This window comes from Octodon degus, unplaced genomic scaffold, assembly GCF_000260255.1.
Source record: "Octodon degus isolate 3935 unplaced genomic scaffold, OctDeg1.0 scaffold00021, whole genome shotgun sequence".
Classification (NCBI taxonomy): Eukaryota; Metazoa; Chordata; class Mammalia; order Rodentia; family Octodontidae; genus Octodon; species Octodon degus.
In genome coordinates, this window is record NW_004524597.1 from 9,814,816 (window position 1) to 9,823,892 (window position 9,077).

The 9,077-nt window shown below is 49.6% G+C and overlaps 1 protein-coding gene across 1 annotated transcript; it reads left to right on the top strand.

The window, feature by feature from the left end:
- The first annotated feature begins 2,454 nt into the window (after positions 1–2,454).
- Positions 2,455–8,763, top strand: Rpl3l (ribosomal protein L3 like). The gene is made up of 8 exons (XM_004628111.2): positions 2,455–2,705; positions 3,920–4,055; positions 5,972–6,158; positions 6,249–6,409; positions 6,586–6,687; positions 8,022–8,117; positions 8,320–8,439; positions 8,630–8,763. Exons 1-8 carry the CDS (start codon positions 2,470–2,472, stop codon positions 8,684–8,686), a joined length of 1,095 nt encoding a protein of 364 aa, XP_004628168.1. The 5' UTR covers positions 2,455–2,469; the 3' UTR covers positions 8,687–8,763.
- The last annotated feature ends 314 nt before the right edge of the window (positions 8,764–9,077 follow it).

Here is a 9,077-nt window from a genome sequence, read left to right on the forward strand (position 1 = left end):
AGACAGACAGACAGACAGACAGACAGTTCTGTGCACTTCATCACCTATGTCACTCTGTGCGCTGCTGCCTCAGTCCAAATCCAGAACACTCCCTGGAGGGTGCCTAGGTTACCTTGGGTGCCCGCTGGTAATCCCAGCTACTCAGGAAACTGAGTCAGGAGGATGTCAATTCTGAGGTTACAGCAGGCCATGTAGCGAGACCCTTTTTCAAAAGAAAATTTATTTATTTATTTTGGTGGAACCGGGGATTGAACTCAGGCCCTTGCACTTGCCAGGCAAGTGCTTATTCTACTGAACTATCTCCCCGGCCCTCAAAAGACAATTTAAAACCAGGCATGGTGTCTAATCCCAGGAATCTGGGAAGTTGAGGCAGGAAGACGGTGAGGTCAAACCCAGCCTGGGCATGTTAGTGACTTAGTGACACACTGTCTCAAATAAAATTTAAAAAGGACTGGGAAGCAGGGGTGGTAGCACATGCCTATAATCCCAGCACTCAGGAGGCTGAAGCAGGAGGATCCACACAAGTTTGAAGGTATCTTGGGCTACAGAGTGAGTTCAAGGACAACAAGACCTATATAGAAAAACCCTGTCTGAAAAAAAAGGGGCGGGGGGGCTGGGGACTACAGCTCAGTATGAACAAATGAAGTCCCTGGGTTCTGTCCTCAGTACCAAAAAATAAATTAATAAAAAATGTAAAAGGCTAGGATAAAGACATGGTGGTGCATATCTGTAACCCCAGAATTTAGAGAGACTGAGGCAGGAAAATTGTAAATTTAAGGCCCACCTGGCTAATACAGTAACACTTTGTCTCAAAAAAAAAAAAAAAAAAAAGCCCAATAATCCTCAGTATCACATTAAAAAGGGTAGAGGCTGGGATGTAGCTCAGTTGTATGCCACTTATCTAGTATGTGCATGGGGCCCTGGGTTTAATCTCTAGTACTACAAAAACAAAAAATTTCATTAATCCTTTTAAACTATTTAGTAATATTAAGTATTGATACTTTTATTTCCCCCATTTTTTTTTTTTTAATGTTGCAGGGTCTCACTATGCAGCTCAGACTCATAGTGGTCCTCCTGCTTTCAGCCTCCCCAGCACTGGATTACAGGCATATGCCACTATGCCCGGACTCTGGCTGGTGGTCTAAGCTTGCCTAAGCAGGTGCTGTAATCCACTGAGCTATCTCACCAGCCCCTCTTCTAGTTTTCTTTCAAATTCTTATCTATCTTGCAGTACTAGATGGTGAGCCCAGGGCCTCCTCACTTACCTACACTGCTAATCCCATTTTTACTTTAAGACAGGGTCTTTCCAAGTTACTAAATTGTCCAGGCTGGGTTTGAACTTGCCTCCTTCAAAGTGCTGAGCTTACAGGATTGGACCACCACACATGGCTCCTTAAAATGCTTTAAAAACTTGTATTTTGCTTCATGGCAGCCTAATCCATATAATCATGTCCCCCCCCCCAGGCGCAGCGTGGGCCGGACCCTCTCCCAGCCCCTCGGGCCGCCCCCCACCACTCCAGAGTGCCTCCCCCCCCCCCCCCCCCCCGCAAGGTTTTTCTTTTCTTTTTTTATTTTAGGGAAGGGTTTACAGGGTGTTCAGGGTCTCACTACTAGATCAGACTTGTAGTGATCTGCCTGTTTACAGCCTCCCAAGAAGTGGGATTATAGGCGCATGCCATCATGCCTGGTCTCAATTGCCATCTCAGTGGGCCCTGGGGGCAGGGCTGGCATGGCAGGCCTGGGGATCGAACCCCAGCTCCTGTGCCTGCTTGCCAGTGCTTTAATCCGCTGAGCTATTTGGCTGGCCCACCCCCAAGGTTTCTCTAGAACTTATAAAAAACATATTTATAGGGTTGGGGAGAAAAACTCAGTGGCATGCCTGGCGAACACAAAGTCCTGAGTTCAATCCCCAGTACCCATACCAAAAATAAATAAATAAAACTATATTTATATCTATATCTGTCTATTTTTTTGAGACAGGATCTCACAATGCAGTTCAGGCTGGCCATGAACTCACTTTAGAGCCCAGCAGGCCTCAAACTCACAGTGATCCTCCTGCCTTGGCTTCCTGAGTACTGGGACTACAGGTGTGCACCACATTTATGGCTATATTTATTAAAAGTAGGCTCATCCAGGTGTGGTGGCATTCATCTATAATCCCAGTGTCCTGTGAGGCCAAAGCAGGAGGACTGCAAGTTTAAGTCCTCTCTGGGCAATTTAGTGACACTCTGTCTCAGATTAAAAAAATAAGGCTGGGAACTGAGCAGCTAGAATAAAATAAAATAGAAAAAAAAATAAGGCTTGGAATGTAGTTTAGTGTGAAGGCCCTGGGTTCAATCCCTAGCACTACAGAGAGAGGTTGGTGGTGCGTGGGAGAGAGAAGAGGGAAGAAAATGGTGCCTAGTCCAATCCCATCCTGCAGAGGAACTGCCTTGATTGCTGGTTCCACACCTACCTGGCCCATCCTCTATGGCCAGCTCTTTCTCATGGGCCTCAAGAGGTCCCCCTTATAACCCTGATCCTGGGTCTCATCTAGAAATTTCCAAGCGAGAAGAGGTGGAGGCAGTGACGATCGTGGAGACCCCACCTGTGGTGGTGGTGGGCGTGGTGGGTTATGTGGCCACCCCTCGAGGCCTGAGGAGTTTCAAGACCATCTTTGCGGAACACCTTAGTGATGAGTGCCGCCGTCGCTTCTACAAGGACTGGTGAGGGGCATGCTCCAGCTCTGTGCTGGAACCAGAGGGGTGGGTGGGAGGACTGGGGTCAACATTGTGTGGAAGGTGGGAAAATGTGTGTGTGTGTGTGTGTGGTGGGGGAGTGTCTTCCCTTCAGTAAGAGATGAATATGTATTTTTTTTTATAATTTTTTTTTTAACATTTATTTAGTGTGTGTGTGTGTGTGGCCAGCTCAGCCCACCAGGGGGCACGGCTGGCTGGCATGTGGTGCTGGAGGATCGAACCATGGTCCCTGTGCTTTGCCAAGCTTGTTCCAAGTAGGTGCTTTAGACCACTGAGCCATCTCTCCAGCCCGATGAATATGTATTAAAGGGCTAAGGAGGAAATCAAGATAGAGGAAGGAAAATGAAATATAATCATCAGGACTAATGTGATGGCATTTCAGAGTTACTTGAACTTCCTAGTTGCCAAGGTGAAAAGAAACAGCTAATTGAGCTCTTGTATAGAGAAAGAAGGGTATTCTCAGTTCTCAAGGCTTCTGTGGCTCTAAGTTCTGATAAGCAAGGCCCACCAGCCTAGGGAACCTCACAGGCACCTCTCCACACATACCTTATAGAGACAGAGGCTCAGCCCAGCCCTGACCCGCTATGAGAGGTGATGAGCAGGGCTCCAGAGTCAGTGCTGGCTGTGTGACCAAGGTGAGCTGGCCAGCTGTATAGTGGATAGGAGTGGTCCCTATGTTGTGGGGACTGGATTACGGAAGCGTGCCCAGTGCTCAGCTTAGAGCAAGTGACCACCAAAGGCCAGGTATCCTGTTTTCCCTGTTTCTGTCACAAATTTGCCCCTCATCTAGAGGTGTTAAACCCCAGAACCTAGTTTCTTTATCGAGAATGCAGACAGTCCTTTCTGCCTTCCAGAGCTGTTGAGGGTATAAATACTGTCCTTCAAGCCTGAGGCCTGGTATCTGCTCACTGTGTCTTCTGCAGGCTTCAGAAGTAAGGCCGGCAACACAGCAAGGTAGCAGCTGGGGTGGTCTCCAGGGGTGGGCCCCAAGGAGGTAGGGAGGATGCCTACTTGACCGAGACGGGAGACAGAGGCCTAGAGAAGAAGTCTGTGTTCAAAGATGACAGTGAAACCATCCTGGGACCTCAGCCCTGTTTCACGGGCTGTAGGCAGGGTTTGGGCAGGTTGGCCTGGGGAGCTACTCCAGCTGGGCTCCTGAGTATCTCCTGTGCATGGCTCAGGCACAAGAGCAAGAAGAAAGCCTTCACCAAGGCCTGCAAGAGGTGGCGGGATGCCGATGGCAAAAAGCAGCTCCAGAAGGACTTTGCTGCCATGAAGAAGTACTGCAAAGTCATTCGGGTCATTGTCCACACACAGGTCAGCCCTACCCCCTCCTTTCAGTCTGTCCACTCCAGGTTTCCTCCCTCTCTAGCTTCCAGGATCCCTGACAAATGTCAGCCTAAAAATATCACAAGTCTTGGGCATAAGACTAATGACTGGCCAAGTGCCTCACTGGCCATCACAGCCCCAGAGACAGGATGTAGTTAGTGTCTGCCAAGGGGCCTCAGCATATTGGCCACATCCCATGGTCACCTAAAGCCCTAAAACAGCCAGGGGGCTTGGGTCTCCTGCCACTCCAGTGTGCAGGGCTGTTGCTTCCCTGGCCCAGGAGTACATGTGATTCAGTACCTGGGGTCTGGCTTCATGTGGGTGACGAACAACCCACACCCTCTGGGTTTTTCAGAAACATTCCTTGACATCTGTCTTCAGGGGAAGCTACCTCTACCTCTCTCTAGAATCTCCCAGCTCGTGAATATATCCACTTGACCCAGTTACTCTCACACTTGCAGTTCATAGACAGTGAATCATGATTAATATCCATCTCCCTCCACTGACTTGACCTCGCTCCATGAAGCCTATTATGCAGTAGGTGCTGCATAAATATTTGTTGGACACTAGACTGTGACAGGCCACTAACTGGCCTGTTTCACTTGTGTATCTGCACGTTCTGAACCTCACATCATGGCTGGTCTTTCCCACAACCTGTCTGGCCTCTTTGCTCTTTCTTCACCATGATCTGGCCACGTTGGTCTTTTTATTATATATATATATATATATATATATATATATATATATATATATATATATGTATTTTAGTACAGGGTCTACAGGGTCTCCCTACATAGATCCATAGTGATTCTCCTGCTTTCAGCCTCCCAAGCACTAGGATTCCAGGTGTGTGCCACTACGGCCAGTCTCAATCGCTGTCACAGTGCATCCCGGGGATGAGGCCGGCACAGCAGGCTGGGGATGGAACCCGAGCCACTGCGCTCTGCCTAAGCAGACGCTTTAGTCCGCTGAGCTATCTGGCCGGCCCATACTTCTTTTTTTTTCTGAGACAGAGTCTCACTAAGTTGCCGAGACTGGGCTTAAACCTTTAATCCTGCCTCAGCTTCCCAAGTTCTAGGATCACAGACGTGTTGCCATACCCAGCATGGTTTTCTTTCTGTCCCATCAACTCTTTAACATCTTTCTAATCACTGTGACTTTGTAAATGCTATTCCTTCTGCCATTGTTTTTTTTTTTTTGAATATTCACCTCACCTCACTGTTTTTTTTTTTTAATTCAAAATGTTTATTGAGCAGCTAGACTAGAGATTAAAATGAAGTATGCTTTTTTTTTTTTTCTGGCAAGACTGGGGATTGAACTCAGACCCCTGCACTTGCCAGGGAAGTGCTTATTCTACTGAGCCATCTCCCCGGCCCTTTAGAGATTAAAATGAGATGAGCCATATGCACAAATAATAGCAATATGTATGGTGCACTGAATCACAGCAGGTAAAGGAAAAAAAGTGCTTTCAGAAAAAGATGCCTTCCAGCCTGGAAGAGGGTGTGAGTGGCAAATCTGGAAAGGGGATTGAGATTAAAATGGAAGACTTCGGTCTAGATTGTTGATGATATTCACTATGGACTATTATTTTTCTCTCCTTTTTATTTCTCCCCATCTTTGGGATTAACTTATCAACAGTTCTTTCTGTTTTTGGCATCACCTATTCAAGAGTTCCCTGACCACTCTCTGAAGTATCCCCCCCAATAGTCTATGAGACCACTTAACCCTTCCCAAGAATTTACTTAGATTCTGTTTGTGCCCTAGCCTAAGGTAAGGGACCATGTCTACCTCATTCCATGCTGTACTCACAGTACTTGGCATAGCAAACAGCTGGCCGTGCCATGTCTGCAGGTAAAAGGGGCAGGGGACCTTCTGGGATCTAATCATTGTGCCATGTCCTGCAGATGAAGCTGCTGCCCTTCCGGCAGAAGAAGGCCCATATTATGGAGATCCAACTAAATGGTGGCACAGTGGCTGAGAAGGTGGCCTGGGCTCAGGCCCGGCTGGAGAAGCAGGTGCCTGTACATAGTGTTTTCAGCCAGAGTGAGGTCATTGATGTCATTGCTGTCACCAAGGGCCGGGGTGTCAAAGGTAGGGCATGATGAGGATGATAGCTCTTGGGAAGGTTGTTGGAGGCAGAGGGGTCAGACTACTCAAGACACCAGCCCTTCCCACCCTCAGGGGTCACCAGCCGCTGGCATACCAAGAAGCTGCCACGGAAGACCCATAAGGGCCTGCGCAAGGTGGCCTGCATTGGTGCCTGGCACCCTGCCCGTGTGGGCTGCTCCATTGCTCGAGCTGGACAGAAGGGTTACCATCACCGCACTGAGCTAAACAAGAAGGTGTGTCCACGGCCCTGAGAGGGAATACAGTGGGTGGTGTGCACAATCCAGACACTTCCCAGGGTTCGTGCAATGCCACCAGTACCTGGGTCTAAGCATATGTGCTGATGGGTAGGTCCCTATGCTGGCCCCAGAACTCACCCTCTGGTCCCTACTGTGCCCTCTTCCCCTGGCAGATCTACCGCATTGGCCGGGGACTCCACATGGAAGATGGGAAGTTGGTCAAGAACAATGCATCCACCAGCTATGATGTGACTGACAAGTCCATCACGCCATTGGTGAGGGAGAATGGCTAGGCTGGCTGGGGGAGCCTGGCAAGTATGGGAAGGGGGCTGGCTCCAACCCCAGATGAACGCTATCCTGCTCCAAGAACTCAAGATGTGTATCCCACAGGCAGATGGGGGCACAAGACCCTACTAGGTGGGCAGTGATGTTGGGCCTGGAGCAACAGCAAATGGCCACGTGGCGGCCTCAATCTCGGCCATCTCCTGCATCTTCTAAGCCTCCTCCTTGGAGTTCACACTCCAGCTGCTGTCAGGAGGGTGTGGGACACCCCAACTCCACCCCAAGTAATGCCAACCTTTTAAGGCATAGTTTACCCCCATAAAAACAGATGTTGCCAGATGTGGCACATGCCTGTAATCCCAACACTCAAGAAAATGAGGCAGAAGGATCACAGCAAGTTTGAGGTCAGCCTACTGTTATGGGTCAACTTTGCATAGAAACCAGATCAGCCAGATAGAGATTTGAATAGAGCCTTTTATTTACTGAGCTCAGGTCCGTCAGCCACTTCTCTCGCAGGAGAAGGCTGATTGGCCCCGAATGTAGGTAGCAAGGGGGTATTTATAACAGAAATCACATCCAGTTTGGTAAGCAAACTTGTTATCTAGTACAGAACGACAGAAACTGCATTCATTTGACACAGCTGCAAACTGTTTATAACTAAAAGGTCTTTTACAGCTTAGTGATAAGTGCATATTTTTATAACGTATATCTTAAGCTGACTATGTTGCAGAAGATGGTCGGGGAGGGAGTTTGTGTTAGCTTGCTGCCTTGACAAGAAACAGTTATTTATTGTTGAATAGCCTTGAGCCGAAAGGGAGAACACATTTTTTAGAGCAGATAACAGGAAGCACAAGGGGTTTTTATAATTTTTTATAATTAAGGCACAAAACTCCATTAACCCTTTACACCTACGATATATAGTAAGTTCAAGACCAGGGCCAGGGAGACAGCTCAGGGCCAGGGAGATAGCTCAGTAGAATAAGTACTCACCTGACAAGCACAAGGGCCTAAGTTCAATCCCCGGTTCTGCAAAAAAAAAAAGTTAAGAGTGTCTCAAAACAAAACAAAACAAAACAAAACAAAAACAAAAAAAAAAAAAAACCCCAAAAAACAAAACAGAGGTTGAGTGAGATAATGGACTAAAAGACTTAGCATGTGGCTGAGACACTGCCCTAATTAGTGATCCTTCTCCTGGGGGCTGGGCACAGGCTCCTTCCAGTCACAGCCCTACGTGGTAAGTTTTCCTAGGGCTCCTAGCTGCACCCCCCCCCCTCCCAGCTCAGCAGCCCTTTAACCTGGCATGGCCTCTGTCTTGTCTTTCTCACAGGGCGGCTTCCCTCACTATGGAGAAGTCAATAACGACTACATCATGCTGAAAGGTTGCATTGCAGGCACCAAGAAGCGGGTCATCACGCTGAGGAAGGTCAGTGCAGCACACTGAGTTCGGAGGTGGGTTCCTTAAGGGCTGCCCCAGCCAGCCTGTGTCCTGCAGCCTGCTCCGGGGTGGAGTAGGTTGTGAGAACAAAAAAGAAGTTTGGTTGGAGGTGGGTGAGGGAGACGGTGAGAGGTGGTGAGAAGAAGGTCTAGGACCCATCATCCTGACAACTTTTCTTTCGGATCCCCAGTCCCTCCTGGTGCACCACAGCCGCCGAGCCTTGGAGAGCATTGAGCTCAAGTTCATCGACACCACGTCCAAGTTTGGCCACGGCCGCTTCCAGACAGCCCAAGAGAAAAGGGCCTTCATGGTAAGCCAGCCTCTCCTCTGGGGCTCAAACTGCACCTCTCGCCTGCTGCGGAGTGGAGAAGTTAGATGCCTAGAGCTGTCGGGGCCATCCCACATTCACCCATAAGCTTTTAGCCCTCGTGGCCGGGCGCTAGCTAGGGGCGGTGGCCCAGGACAAGACTTGTGACTAATGCTTCTCCTGTCCCCCTCAGGGCCCCCAGAAGAAACATCTCGAGAAGGAGAAGCCGGAGGCCTCAGGAGATTTATAGGGAGCTTGGGGACCTGAAGATTGCACCCCGGCTCACCACGGGCCCGCCCTGTTCAATAAATGTTGGAGGCAACTCGGTGTCTCAGGGGTTGGGATTGCGGAAAGGCCGGTGGACGCGGAGAGAAAACGAGAGATCCCGTCCCAGGTGGCCCAAGCAGCCGCTGCTCGCCCTGTGGTGCCGCGGGCAAAACTGAAGACAGGGCGGAGCTTCAGGCTGCTGGGTCTGCGCTCAGCGGAAACGTCAGGAGTGACCCTTCCGAGCAATAGATGGGCGGGGCCCGCTGAAAAGACGGGCGGGGTACAACACGTCCTCGGGAGGGGCGGGGCCTTCTGCGGGCGGAAGCCGAGCGGGGGTGGGCCCTAGCGAGGGTGCGGGGCCCCCTGGGAAGGGG

Bases quoted from the DNA above. Each gene is read 5' to 3' on its own strand.
- Rpl3l (XM_004628111.2), top strand. From the start codon at position 2,470: ATGGCCAGCTCTTTCTCATGGGCCTCAAGAGGTCCCCCTTATAACCCT. The intron at 4,056-5,971 runs GTCAGCCCTACC...CATGTCCTGCAG, and splicing joins GGGTCATTGTCCACACACAG to ATGAAGCTGCTGCCCTTCCG. The intron at 6,688-8,021 runs GTGAGGGAGAAT...TCTTTCTCACAG, and splicing joins ACAAGTCCATCACGCCATTG to GGCGGCTTCCCTCACTATGG.